Source organism: Rhea pennata, chromosome 3 (assembly GCF_028389875.1).
Source record: "Rhea pennata isolate bPtePen1 chromosome 3, bPtePen1.pri, whole genome shotgun sequence".
NCBI classification, from domain to species: Eukaryota; Metazoa; Chordata; class Aves; order Rheiformes; family Rheidae; genus Rhea; species Rhea pennata.
The window spans coordinates 123424196-123439094 of NC_084665.1; the positions used below are offsets into that span (position 1 = coordinate 123424196).

A 14899-nucleotide genomic window follows, 5' to 3' on the forward strand; every position below is an offset into this window, starting at 1 on the left:
GACCCCACACCTCCCCGCCCCTCCCCCACCCCGCCACTGCCCTAATGCGCACGCGCCGTCACACCCCCCCCCCCCCAAGTGACCGTTATTCCGGGTGAGTGACAGCGCCGCTGGCCAACCAGAGCGGGCGGTTCCTCGCCCCCACCGCTGGTGACCGTTATTCCTGGTGAGTGACAGCGCCGCTGGCCAACCAGAGCGGGCGGCTCCTCGCCCCTCCCCCCCAGCACCGGTGACCGTTATTCCTGGTGAGTGACAGAGCCGCTGGCCAACCAGAGTGGCGCTTCTCCCCGCCCCACCCCGTGACCGTTTTCCCGGGTGAGTGACAACGCCGCTGGCCACTCAGAGCAGCGCGTCTCGCCGCCGGGGGCGGGGCGCGGCGTGGGGGGCGGGCTCGCTGGCAGCGCCCGCCCCCTCCCCCCCCGGTCCGCGGCGCCGTCGCTCTTCGCCTGTCGTTGCGGGGACGCTGACAGGTAACGGCCGGCGCTGGCTCCGGGCCCGCTCCCGCTCCCAGAGGGCGCTGGCAGGGCCGGGGCTGGCGCGCTGAGGGCAGGGAGAGGGCCGCTGTGCGGGCCCCGCGGGCGAGCAGCGGCTCTCGTCTGGCTGACGAGGCCTGGACGGACCGCGGTGGGTGAGCGCCCCCGCGCTGGGGCGGGGAGGGGGGTCTCTCTGGAAGGCGGCCGCGGTTTCTTGAGCCCGGGTTTTACGTTGCCTTGTCGCACCGGCAGAGCGAGGTAAAGCTTTAACCGAGGTGTCCGGACTTGGCCGGGAAGCTGCCGGGCCTGGGCAGCGCTGAGCCGCCGCTCGCGTTGCGGCCTGGGCTGCCGGCGGCGCCTCCCTGCCGGAGCCGGAGCCGTGCACTCTGGGGCTGGGGTCTCTGGAAGGGCCCGTTTGGTGGGTGTGCCTGGGGTGTATCCTGGACAGAGCAGGCTAGGGAGACCTTAAAAATACGTGACTTTACCTGTTAAAAACACTCAGTTGAAAGATTAGATGGTATGGACACATTTAGCTATATCAAGTTCAGCAGTAAGGACCTGATTTCACTTGAGAGGACTTAAATTCCTACCAGTCGCTCCCGGAATGGGGTATTATGACTCAGCCACTGGCTAAGGTACATGAAGTGGAGAGGAAGGCTCAGCACACTCGCCCTTTCTTCGAGGTTCACTGGGAGAAATTCTGCATGGGCTGAAACAGAGAGAGCAGAATGAGGTAGCCTTGGGTCAGTGGTGTGTGCTGAAAGGAGAAATACACATTTGAAATGTCACTTAACTCTGAGGGCCAGGACTCTAGTCCTGGATTTTAGTTTTGGAAGACATTAAACTCAGGCATAGCATTTGGCCACCTGCAAGTTAGGTTTTTTGATGTGAATATATATGTGAGAAATTTAGTACATCACACTACAGTGATGTGGCGGTATTCAGATGCTTGCTGTAGTGCAACTTTTCATGTTAACTGGCTTGTGTATGTAGCCAGGATATTAATATGGATATACTGGTAATACAGTCCCATTTTGGGGGCTGAATTTCAGTGATGTTTGGTTTCAGAGTGTTACTGAAAAACAGGCACATAAAGGCATATGTGTTAAGTATCAGTACTGTCCACCTGCAGGAGGGGATTTAAGATTAAATGGTCTTGTGGCTAAATGATGCCTTTAACCAAGAAATAGGGAACATTAGCATGAATTTTATATCAGTTACAAATAGAGAAGTTCTCCTGGGAAAGGGCTTACAGGAGATAGGTTCTTGCTTTCAGTTGGATTAACTGTGTTATGAATAAGGAAGTACATTTGGAAAGGGGGAGGGAAATTTGGGGAAGGGATTGAACCCTTGATGAATCATGAAGATCATGTGATTTTATATGAGACTATGTATATCTCAGCTTACACCTGCTATTTGGTAAGGAATGGCAGTCATAGCTAGGAGTAGTCAGTGTAGTCTTGAGTCACATGATCAGAGTTAATGCTGAATAGAAATTGTATCTAGGGAGCAAATGCTTAGGGTACCATCCACATTGGTCACTAAATCTTGCAGTTCATAGGTGAGATTTGAATTATATTTCATGTTTCTTTCTTACTTCATGCTGATTGTACTCAACTATTAGTGGCTTTTACATGGAAAGGACAAGTGATGGGGTTTGGGCTTGCAGGACAGTTGTGGTACAGTGGCAGGTCATGTGATATATTACTGAATTTTTCAACTACATCTTTCCAATCTGTTGACTAAGTGGTCAGTTATAAGAACTTGACTGCATGCTGGCTTGTGTAACTTACGGGTTGTTCCTGAAGTTATCTGGATGCTAGAAATGACCTTTGGTAGTAAAATTCAGAATTAGTTGATTGTCAAGAGTTTAGTTACTTAGGAAAATTATGGTCATGTTCTTATCTATCTCTAGATAAGAGGATACTGGCGTTCATGCTATTTTTTTGTAACTCTTGATCTGACACCTCTTAAGCAACAAAACATCTTAATGGATATAATGCTGTGTCTGAAATGCAAAGCTTATTTGATGGTTTCTCCATTACAAACTGCCCTCCGCGTATGTAATAATCCCATACAGAGCATCAGGAGTGAGAAACTAATGGATTTTAGCTGGTAGCAACTCACTGATGAATATTACACAGGTACAGAGCACTCCAGTTCCAGTGTGTGCTTCCTCTTCCCATGTGCTAGGTTAACCAAGCTTGGTGCCAGACATGTGGAGGAAAAGAAGGTGATCAGGAGTAGCCAGCATGGATTTACCAAGGAGAAATCCTGCTTAACCAGTCTGATAGCCTTCTGTGGTGGGATGACCGGCTGGGTAGATGAGGGGAGAGCAGTGGACATTGTGCACCTTGACTTTTGACACTGTCTCCCATAACATTCTCCTAGAGAAGCTCAGGAAGTGTGGGTTAGACGAGTGGACAGTGAGGTGGATTGAGAACCGGCTGAAAGGCAGAGCTCAGAGGGTCGTCTTCGGTGGCGTGGAGTCCAGTTGGAGGCCTGTGGCTAGTGACGTCCCCCAGGGCTCAGTCCTAGGTCCCATCCTGTTCAACTTCTTCATCAATGACCTGGATGAGGGGACAGAGTGCCTCCTCAGCAAGTTTGGTGATGATACCAACCTGGGAGGAGTGGCTGACACACCTGAGGGCTGTGCTGCCCTTCAGAGAGACCTGGACAGGCTGGAGAGCTGGGCAGAGAGGAACCTCCTGAGGTTCAACAAGGGCTAGTCCTGCACCTACGGAAAAATAACCCTAGGTACCAGGACAAGCTGGGGGCTGACCTTCTGGAGAACAGCTCTGCAGAGAAGGACCTGGGAGTGCTGGTGGATGCCAAGTTGACCATGAGCCTTCAATGTGCCCTTATGGCCAAGAAGGCCAGTTATCTCCCAGGGTGCATTGGGAAGACTGTTGCCAGCAGGTGGAGGGAGGTGATTCTGCCCCTCTACTCAGCCCTGGGCAGGCCTCATCTCGAGTACTGTGTCCAGTTCTGGGCTCCCCAGGACAAGAGGGACATGGAGCTACTGGAGACAGTCCAGCATAGGGCTACGAAGATGATCCGAGGGCTGGAGCACCTGCCCTATGAGGAACAGCTGCAAGAGCTGGGCCTGTTTAGGCTGGGGAAGAGAAGACTGAGGGGGGAATCTTATCAATGTGTACAAGTACCTGAAGGGAGAGTGTCAAGGGGACAGGGACAAACTCTTTTCAGTTGTCCTGTGTGACAGGACAAGAGGCAATGGGCAGAAATTGAAGCACAGAAAGTTCTGCCTGACCGTGAGGGGGAATTTCTTCCCTGTGGGAGTGACGGAGCACTGGAACAGGTTGCCCAGAGAGGTTGTGGAGTCTCCTTCTGTGGAGATCTTCGAGGCCCTCCTGGATACAACCCTGTCTAACATGCTGTAGGTGACCCTGCTGAGCAGGGAGGTTGGACTAGATGGTCTCCAGAGGTCCCTTCCAACCTTACTGATTCTATGATCTGCTGTCACACTGATGCAGAAGGGAAGTGATGCTCAAAAGACTGTACTGAGAATTTTAAAGTTCTGGTGGGAATTGATTTTATTATTCTTAAGGTGAGAACTACCTTTTGTCTTAAGCCTTATCAGCAGAAATTTAGGACAATTTCTTATAAGTTCAAACACAGAAAATATTTGAGAATTTCTCAAGCTATGAGAGGAAGAGTTCCTGTGTGTTTGGAGTGGGAGGAAAAAAGGAAGAAGATGGCAATGGTGGTGGTTCAAGCAGCCACTGTGAACTGTGTTGTTGAACAAGCTGGTTTTTTTCAACAAATAATCTCAGTTCAAAGAGTCTCAGTTCCTTATTTGTAAATTATGGATAGTAATATGTCTGATAAGTATATAGACTTGTTCTTAAGTTTAGAGCACTCAGCTGCAGCTATATAAGTGTATATAAGTGTATGCAAGTATAAAGCAAGCTGTATAAGAACTCGAGGAATATTTTAGTTACTCATTTTTAAACTAAGTTATCATTTTGACAGCCAAGTTAACCCAAACAAATGTTATGTCTCTACCCAACAGATACCATGTTGCCTCAGAAGAGGGGAAGAACACCTTCCAGAATAGCTGTGAACTGTTACTGGACGATCTTGGCAGTTTGCTTACTATTTTTTCCAGATGCTTTCCCTCTCCAGCAAGACCAGCCCAGAGTGTTGTTAGTGTCTTTTGATGGATTTCGATGGGATTACATTTATAGAGTATCAACTCCCAATTTTCATTATGCCATGAAGAATGGTGTTCATGTCAAACAGGTCACTAATGTGTTTGTAACTAAAACATACCCCAATCATTATACAATGGTGACAGGTCTGTTTGCAGAAAGCCATGGTATAGTTGCTAATGAGATGTATGATCCTGTTCTGAATGAAACTTTCTCCATGAACAAAATGGAGATCTACAACTCAAAGTTCTGGGAAGAGGCCAGTCCAATATGGGTAACCAACCAGATGGAAGGACATAGAAGTGGAGCTGCTATGTGGCCTGGAACAGATGTGAAAATACATGGAGTCCTTCCTACGTATTATATGCCCTACAATGAATCTGTTTCATTTGAAGATAGAGTTGCTAGGCTTATTGACTGGTTTACATCAGAAGAACCTGTAAACTTTGGTCTCCTATACTGGGAACAGCCTGATGAGATGGGCCATATTCTGGGCCCAGAAAACCCGCTTATGGGTCCAATAATTAGTGACATTGACAAGAAGCTGGGCTATCTTATGTCTGAACTGAAGAAAGCAAAACTGTGGGACACAATAAATGTCATAATCACAAGTGATCATGGAATGTCACAGTCATCCTCCGAAAGGCTCATTGAGCTTGATCAGTATGTGGATAGAGAGCTTTATAAAGTGATAGACTATTCTCCTGCAGTAGCTATTTTGCCAAAAGAAGGTAGGAGCTATAGCGCTAAAACCCTCTGAAGAAAATACTATCAAAACATCTACAGACTTCATTCTCTAACTGATGTAACAGTAGCTGTGCTGATGCCAATAGGACACCAACCTTAAATAAGAAATTTTTACTGGATCACTTCCTTGTTCTTTTTGCTAGCTCTTTTCTTAAGCTTGGATTAACGTTCAGGAATGGAAAACAAGCAAATCTGTGTATTATTGACTGCTATTTCAAATATCTTTTAGTCCTTACAAGAAATAAGATAATCTAAGAGTATTATGGATGAATGGTATTTAGATAGATAACCAATTGGGTTTTGTATATCTTGCCTTTCAGCAAGACACTAAAACCTTAGCTGAATAATTAAAATTCAAACCCAAACTGTAAACTGAAAGCAGATGAGGACCTTCAAAATAAGAAAGCCTACACTGGTCATTCTATTAGCTGGGAGCTGCTATATAATTCTCTTTAGTTTGTTTTTCCTCCCTTTTCATGTCAAACAGATAATCAATTATGTTCATCCTGTTTTTTTTCTTTTTTTATTGAGGATAAGGTCATGAGTAAGAATACTTGTTGGAATCGGAATGAGAAGTCTGCAGTCATTGAAGGATTGCTCAGGTTTCAGCTTTCTGTTAAATGTCACTGATTGCAGAAGTATCACTTTTTATTTTGATGATCAAATGCTATAAATATTTGGTGGCAATGCATTAATCTGAAAAATAGTTTTTGTTATGGATGGGATTTCTAATTTTAAAGATGAGTCTTAAGATGGCCATCTGAGAAAGTGTTTTTTACAGGTGTCTAACATTATTTGGACCACTAATGGATGGCAGGTATTTTGCAGACCTCAGTGATCTTTTAAATATATAAACAAATACGTCTTCTCATATCTTGTTTGAATACTATTCCTTTATTGATCCAGGTTTGAAAATGTTAGTGCAGGAATATCCAAACAGATTGATTTGCTGCTTGAGCAAATCAAGTGCCTATAGGTGGACATTGTTCCTGCTAGTAGTGCTGTGAGAACTGAGTTTGGGAATGCCATCCTGATGGATACGAACATGGTCGTGCTGACTGGAGTGTTCTTATTACCAAATACAGGAATTCTAAAAGTAAACTTGATACTGAAGCATCTGTAAATGAGAACTCTTAAAGCTGTGTAATCTGATTCTCTTCTCTGGTAAAATGCCAGAAAGAAATAGCATCTCTGCAGCAACTAGATAACTGAACAGAAAACGACTGTTTGATTAGGAGAGGATCTGTCATGCAAGGAGAGGCTGAGAGAGCTGGGACTGCTTAGTCTGAAAAAGGGGAGGCTCAGGGGGGTTCTGTCGGTGTTTGTTTTTTTTTTTTTTTTTTTGTTTTTTTTTTTTTTGTTTTTTTTTTTTGTTTTTTTTTTTACACCTTCCCATCAGATGTGGGACTGTGTTGTTACTGTGTGGGTAATTGAACACTGGAATGGGATGCTGGAGAGTTGGGGAGCCTTTGTATTCAGAGATACTCAGAACCCAACTGGACATGGCTCTGAGCTACCTGCCCTAGTTGACTCTGCTCTGAGCAGGCAGATTGAACTAGATGATCTCCAGAGGTCCCTTCCAACCTCAACAGTTCTGTGATTTTGTAATGGACTGCAGAAATAGCTTGAATCTATTTTTCCCAGAGGTTCTGGTATTTATTATACACTACTAGTAAACTAGATTTAGTTTTGAGTGTAGCTAAAATTACTTACTTCCTCTTTGCCAAACAACAATAATTTTAATAAAAAAGAATGAGCCTTATTCTCAATTTAAGTATGAAATAATATTAATTTAAATATGTATTGCTAGTTCTTCAACAAGTTTTTCCATTTGTCTTGCTTAAACCAGGGGATTGGTAAAATTTACTAAGACATTTACAAAAGTTTTGAACCTCTAAAACAGATTTCTGCTCCTCTGGCTGTATATTTCTTATCTGGGAGCTGGACTGCAGCAACCAAGTGGGTTGCTTGCCAGCAACATATTCTATGATTCTCTTAACATATAAAGCACTGCTAAGAACCATTATGAAATGCTAATAAAATACTGTTAATCCTTCTAACAGGTAAACTTCACTGTGATCACTAAATATAATATTTGTCATTTAAGAGTCAAGTTGTATACAAAACTAAATATTCTATGTAGCATCATGGTCAGTTCTCAATTAAATACCTCAGTTGTGTACAAAAAGCTGCAAGTTGGATCTTCACAAATCAGCTGAACTCAGAAAAAAATGTTAAAAACTCTAGTGTGCTATTCTTTGTGGAATTGATGACTTAAGGTACCACTTTCATGGACATTTGGCACAGCTGGTGATACTGGCCTTTTTTTTTTTTTTGCACTTAATATATTATTATAATTAAATTAGTTTAATAACTTAGTTTACTGCATTTAGAGTTTTTCCTCCCTGTTATCTCAAATAGAAAGCCACTAGAGGTGAATTAATTTTGTTATTAGTCTAGTATTTTTAAGACTGAGTTAGTCTCTTTCCTTGTTGCTGTAACTGGAGTCTCTAACATGTCTAGACTTATGCTCTCCCGTTGTGACCTTCAATGTGTTTCTTAAGTTTGGTGATTTGAGATGAACTTCTCTTTTTATGCCAGTTTGAGAGAAGAAACATTAAACTATTTTAGCTTCCTTCAGCATTTATACAGGACACTGGGAACTTAGAGAGAAAACAAAGACTGTTTAAAGATCAAATTGGAGTCCAAAAATAAAAGAAAAAATCTTGAGAGATCTTCAAAACCATGTGCATGCTGTAAATGGTAGTTTTTATCATTAGTTTCCTTCAGGATGTGTCTAAGGTCAGACTAAGGACCTGTTCTAGTACCTAAAGGCAACTGTTTTCTGGGACGCAGAGTTGCAGAAGAACTAGCTTGCAGGAGCACCAACAGCAGGATGTACAACTATGTGTGAAGGCAGAACTTGCTCGAAGCAATAGGTCAAAATGACAGGATGCGTGTAGGTCGCACTTATCTGCTAAAAATATCAATACTGGCCACAAAGAAAATGCAGACTTCTTACAACCATGCTTCAGGCCTTGTAGTGCTAAAACTGGGCTGCACAGACTGGTTGTAAACTTAGCTCTCTTGTCTTAACTGTGCATGTGTGTTGCACTGAGTATTTAATAACTCATGCAGCAGAGGTTTCCCTGGTTGCAGTAAGAAATGTCATGCATAGTGAATAGTCCTCAGTAGGAATCTGTGCTTAAAAGTTGCAGAAAGAATTACAGAAACCTGCTCGAAATGACTTTTTTTTTTCATCCTCACTGGGTGTCCTCCTTCCTCCTTTCCATGTGTTAGCACTCCAGCTTGTCCAGCTGCACTCTGGATCTTCAGTGACTTTTATTGGAATACAGACCTTAGTAACTGGAAATAAGCAAGTAAAGAATTAGGGGTGAAAACGCATTTTTGTTTTGTAGTCTTAATACAATGCTTAATACAGCTCTTGAGGTTTTTATGCTTACTATATAGTAGATGGCAAGGGGAGAAAAAGGAGCGCATACCAAGAATATAAAGGAGTAGACAGTGCTGTTCGCCATGGTTGAATATGCAGAGTTGCTAACAGTTCTAGATTAAAAATTCACCCTGTCTCATCATATGTTTGTCATACGTTTCCTTCTTACACTCTCGCAATCCTCATACAGTCCCTAGTGTGGTAGTGACGTCTAGACTGCGACCTGAGGGCGTCTGTTGAAACATTAATATGAGCTATTTTTGCTTATCCCTAAGGAATATAATGCAGACAACTGCCTGTAATGTGATGTTACATGACGGGTGGCAAAAAGCTAGCTATTCTTTCTAAATCGGGTAAACTTTGATGGTTAAAATGGTAGAACAGGATCAAAACTGGAAATCAAATGAGGCTAAACATGTAGCAGTTTATTAGGAGCACTTTGTAGAAAGAGAAATAAATAGTTGGGTTCATAAACCCATAGTTGGGTTCACAGGCTTTCAGAGATGTTAAGAAACAATGTTGCTGCTCTCTTTGGCTTTTTAAAGAACAGCAACTAATAAACTGCTTCAAAATAAGTCAAACATGCCATTGGTCGTCGTAGCTAACTGACAGGGTGGCACAATGTGGTCCTAAAGCATAAATAACCTCATAAACTGTTCAGGAGCCATCTTCTTGTTTTCAAGCTTTACATGTAACTGGGAGGAATTGTTTTCTTTTGCATGGGACTAAATGCCTTCTTACTGCAATCCTTGTGAAAAACTTGCATTCTGACAGCTGTGGAATAAGAGGTTTTTCAAAAATCAGGAGGAAAGCTATTACGTAGCACGACATTTAACAGGCTATTTCTCAGTGACTACTGTGAATGTCATTCTAGATTTCACACTAGTCACTAGTTTTCACAGTAACTTCTGTAACTGTTGCAATCTGCTGTTGTTACTTATAGCTAAATTTAGCCTTTGGTGAGGTATGTTTTATTCTCTTCCTTCTCCTGAAAATTGTGTTTCAATTCCTGATGAGTTTAGTAAACGTGTTGTTATGTTTTATTTGTTTCTTTGTTTTTTTTTGTAGGCAAACTGGATGAAGTATATAAAGCTCTGGCCAACGCTCATCCCAACATGACTGTTTATAAGAAGGAGCAGATTCCAAATAGATTACATTACAAGCACAACAGTAAAATTCAGCCAATCTTAGCGTTGGCTGATAAAGGATGGGAGATTGTACACAACAAATCTGACCATTTTCTGTGTAAGTATTCTGCATCTGTAGTGCTTTCCTGTGTCTTTCTTGTCAGGGACCTTATGTGGTATTTTCTTTCCCAACCTCAAACAATATTGAATTGTTTAAGACTGAGAGAGAAAACTGTGATGCTAAGTATGTAGAGTTTATTTTTTTTGTTTCCTCATGAAATACGAAGCACCCTCCTGTGGGGAGGGGGGGAGGGGAATTGGACTTTGTTTCCACTGACGTAAGATTATTCACATGTTTTAGTGATCACATACTTGAGGTCTTGAAAGATCTAGCAACATGATGAGCACTTCCTGAGAGATAAGCAATCTTGTAACTAAACGTACTGAGAAGAGAGCAAAAAGCCTTGTTTTATGAGGTACTCCTTTGGAAGGACTGAGTTACTAGAGGAAGGTTGGGTTGCGGCATTGTTTGCCCTATAGGATGAGATTTCATCATCATTCTAGATCATGGGGAAAAAAATCACTTCTGTATGCCTGACTTGGGGTTTTTGGCCCTTTTCAGCTTTCCTCTGTGATATGTCCTTTCCTTGAAAGCATCTTGTCTCTAAATGTGCACAGAATGCTGAGGATGTCCTGTGATACTCCAAATACAATCTTTTTTATGCAATTTCACTAAAATCTCAAAACCAAGGGGGTGCTTCCAGTATGGTTGTGCGTAGTTTTATAAGTTCTTAAGATTCTTAACTGAAGTTATTTTAAACTTTACTGCTGCTTATGAAGCTACAGTGTGTTACCTACAAAACAACCAAGTTTTTCAGCTGTTGATACTTTATAGGAGCAGCAGCTATTCTTGTCTGCATGTTTATATACTTGTTCAGTTTTTAGTGCCCCTGTAAGGAAAGGACACCTAGTAGTGAGATTGGTAATTTTTTTTTCTTGTTAATGGGCACGTAGTGCACAAAATCAGACAAGGTGTCAAGACAGTCAGAACTTAAGGTTTATATGCTACTAAGCATTAAACAGATTCTACTTGGACTTTATTCTAACAAATTTGGTCCAGTTGCACAGCGAGAGTCTTTCCTTGAGCAAAATAAAGGAAAATAGGATATAGGATGCCCTTGACAATGCAACTAGTGCCACTTAAGCTTAGTTTTTTTCTAGAGCTGTCCGTTTTCTTTAAAGCATTTTCTTTTCATATTTCTATGACTTAGTATTTGCTAGAAGGCATTTGCACCATTGATCAAAATGATCCTGCTAAACCTTTGTAACAATAAATGAGGATGGCTGTGCCTTTTCTGCAGCATGATAATGCTGGGAAAAGTTTAAATGCTCGTTTTGCAATTTCAGAATATTGACTTTCATCCTTCTTTTCTTTTTAGTGGGTAATCATGGATATGACAACATCTTACCAGAAATGCATCCAATCTTTTTGGCATTTGGGCCTGCTTTCAGAAAGAATGCCACCAAAGAAGTCATGAATGCTACAGACTTGTACCCCTTACTGTGCCATCTACTTGGTATCAATCCACTGCCGAACAATGGTTCATTCAGTGCTGTGAAAGATATTCTTGCTGAGGTGGTTCCAAGACAGCCTTATCCTGAAGCCCGTGAAACAGAGTCCTATGCTTACTTAATAGGAATCTCTCTTGGCAGCATTCTTGTTATGTTTTTTCTTTTTGTTTTTGTTAAGCATTTAACCCACAGCCAGATAAATACCATGCAAGTACAACATACTGAAATTGCCCAGCCACTGTTACAAGACTGATAGTACTTGCCAGTGGAGGCACCATATGCTTTTTTCCTGTTTGACACTTAAAAGAAGCTTCCACAAAATTAAGTGGCTCAGCAGAAATATGTGGAGTAAAACAAAATGGGTACTGATCCACTGGTACACTGGAGTACATAAATATCAGGTACATACAGAAGGAGCATATTTCTGTTTCACCCTGCATCCACGTAATCTTTCAGAGGCTGAGAGTATTCTCGGTAAACTGGAAAGCTGTATGTGTACCTACATACATATAGTAATACATGTAGTAACAATAGACCTTGAATACCTCATCCTGAACTGCTGATACAGAAGTAACATCAACTGAGGTGCACTTCATAGAATATTACATAGTGATTTAACTTCTTTTCTTCAGTGAGCTTTTAAGTCTCTTAGATTCTAACAAGTCAGTGAACGTGACTAGACTGTGCTTTTGAGGTTTTTCTTTCTGGCCGAAGGAAGTGCCATAAGAGATCACCATTAGAGATAGCTTGGTGGATGGAGTCCTACAGAATACAGCATTAAGCTAGGTCACACACTCCTAAATGTCTAAGTTTAGAGCTGGGCATGTTCTGAGTTCTGTGCAAGTTGTAGCACCCAAAATGCTAGTGTAGGTGGTCCTGCCTTTAGTGATCAGCATTAAGGGTTAAGGAACATGCTGTACAAGCTTTTTTTCAGAGGGCTACAAAGCTCACCACTGGGTCTAAAGTCAGATCCATCAATGAAGACAGTTTGTTAGGGTGAGCTTGCCTGCCGTCTTGTGTTTCATCAGATGTGTCTGGGTGGGCCCTTAAAACTTTATCATCTCTAAAGACTAGACACATAATTATAAGGAGAAGTCTTAGAAAATATACTCTTGAAAAAAAAACTCTTAAAAAAAACATGCTTTAATATGAAATAAGACATAAGATTAAATTGAATTGAATAAGATTGAAGTTTGTTCTTCCAGGGGAAAGTCTGTATTAGGAAAAACTTAATCCTAAGTCAGACAAAACTATGAATTACTCTGATTCTTTTGAGGCGGGGTTGCTGAAGTAAGTCTTCCCTCTGTTGCAGCCTTTTCCAGTGAGCTCACTTACTTAAATGATAGCTGAGAAGCTGCTGACTGAGGTTTTATGAAAGACGTGGTGTTTAGTGAGAAAACTTGTCTAATTATCAGACTTCTAAAAAAGCTGATTTTTTTTTACTCTGTTTGAGTTAGTATTTGTATACAGACGTGTTGTCTGAATACAATACGTGAAGGAGAAAAAGATTCTTTCCAAATTGACTTACTTAAATATTCAGTCTGGTATCTCTATAAGTGCAATTTATTGGTGTGTGCACGTGCATTAGTGCTAATGCTTTATTTGAAAAGTGGATTATACTTTCCTCGAAACAGTGGAAACAGCTTTATTCATAGAGATAAGAACATCTTGGCCTTGGAGAGTCTCTATGTCAAGAGAAACTATTGATGTGACTTAGTGAGAAAAGGTGACTTAACTGAAATCCAAAACTTTTTCTACTAAACTTAATTCTAGACTTAAAGGATGACATCTAAGTGGGTTCAGATGGGAATTTTCACTTCTTGCTGCCTCAGTGATGATTCTACTGTGCTATGTTACTTCTGACAAAGTGAGCACTGGACAGTTTGTAATCGGTTGGATACCTCAGTGATTGCAGAGACGCTCGGATAGCATTAAACTCTGATGTGGAAGGATTCCAGAGACCACAGCTAAATGCAGCGAAGGCTTGAGAGGGAAGGCAGTGAAGCACACCAGTATCTTAAGGTATATGCTGAAATTCTAAGTCTAATAGTACCTTTAAGAAGGCAGGAAACTAGCAAATGTGTTGGAAGCCAGCACCTTAACTTTGGGATATGGACTGCTGTGCAATGTAATCTGACTCATCTCTGCAGTTCTCCTGTTACTGTTCTGGTACTGTTTGGTATTTCTCCATGCCCATTCTCTTAAGAAAATACTGAAGGAAAACATCTGAGATAGCTGTGCCTGACATCGTAAAGCCCATTCTTAATGGAGCAGACCATTAGGTACGCCTTAAGTCTAATTTGTTGACACCAGCTTGTCTTCAGTAGCTGCTTCAGCCCCTCGCTTTGGAACATGCTGCTATAATAGAAATTTCCTAGCAATACTAATGGCAGATGTTAAATTAATGATTATATCTTCAGAAGGGTGCATTAGACTCCCTCTTTTTTATTGTGACAGGTGAGCCAAGGTGAGCCCTGATCCTTAAGGGGCAAAGTTGGTCAGCATTACTCAGTCATGCTAGCATTTATGTCCTGCCTCCCCAAGCACATGCCAGGGAAGAGCAGCAAGTTTCCACTCAGTGCATTTGGGAACGTAGTATCCAAAGTGGTTGGCTAGGAACGCAGGCATGAGAATGCTCTTCAATGTCGTCGTTCTGTATTGCACTGTAAGGCCCTTTCTGAAGAGGGCAGCGTGACACTTTGTAGACAACTGAAATCTTCACCATTCAAGTATTTCAGTTGAGGTTAAACCGTATTTCTTTATTGTTTAGATATATTTGTAAATAATCTTTTAGGCAGTAGTTACTTTGTTAGGATATTTGCCTAGCCGATACTAAACACTGCTTTGTTAGTGTGCGTGTATGTTTAACGAACATGAAAGCACATATGATACCAGTGGGGAGAAGGACCAACTTTTCAGACCTGTGATGGGAGATTCTTTAGACTTTACCTTTCTAGGTGGGGGAGGGCACAGGATTTGGATTTTGTCTATTTAGTACCTTTTATGATTTATGAACAAGTTTGTCAGAAAGTGGGTTTGAGTACGCTATATATTGGCTTGTAGCTAAAGCTTGAGAATTGAAAAGCTTGCATGATTCTGTGCTGCTTTGCTGACCTGTGGAACATACTCTGATATGTCTAACATTTTCTTCCTGCTTGGAAATTTCAGAGTTGAAATATATATTTGCTCTGTGCTAGCAAACATTGTGTGAGTGCTTCATTTAAAATCAGTCTGGAAAAAAACTTTAATTTGAGGGAGAGGGGTGGTGGAGAATAGCCTTAAACCACATGTACCACAAATATTTCTAATGATGTTCTGCATAGTGTATAACTTTATTAAAGTAAGTAAGTGGAA

The 14899-nt window shown here is 41.7% G+C and overlaps 1 protein-coding gene across 1 annotated transcript; it reads left to right on the forward strand.

Annotated features, from left to right (window-relative positions):
- The first annotated feature begins 432 nt into the window (after positions 1 to 432).
- Positions 433 to 14746, forward strand: ENPP5 (ectonucleotide pyrophosphatase/phosphodiesterase family member 5). The gene is made up of 4 exons (XM_062573248.1): positions 433 to 470; positions 4507 to 5376; positions 9915 to 10091; positions 11413 to 14746. Exons 2-4 carry the CDS (start codon positions 4512 to 4514, stop codon positions 11796 to 11798), a joined length of 1428 nt encoding a protein of 475 aa, XP_062429232.1. The 5' UTR covers positions 433 to 470; positions 4507 to 4511; the 3' UTR covers positions 11799 to 14746.
- The last annotated feature ends 153 nt before the right edge of the window (positions 14747 to 14899 follow it).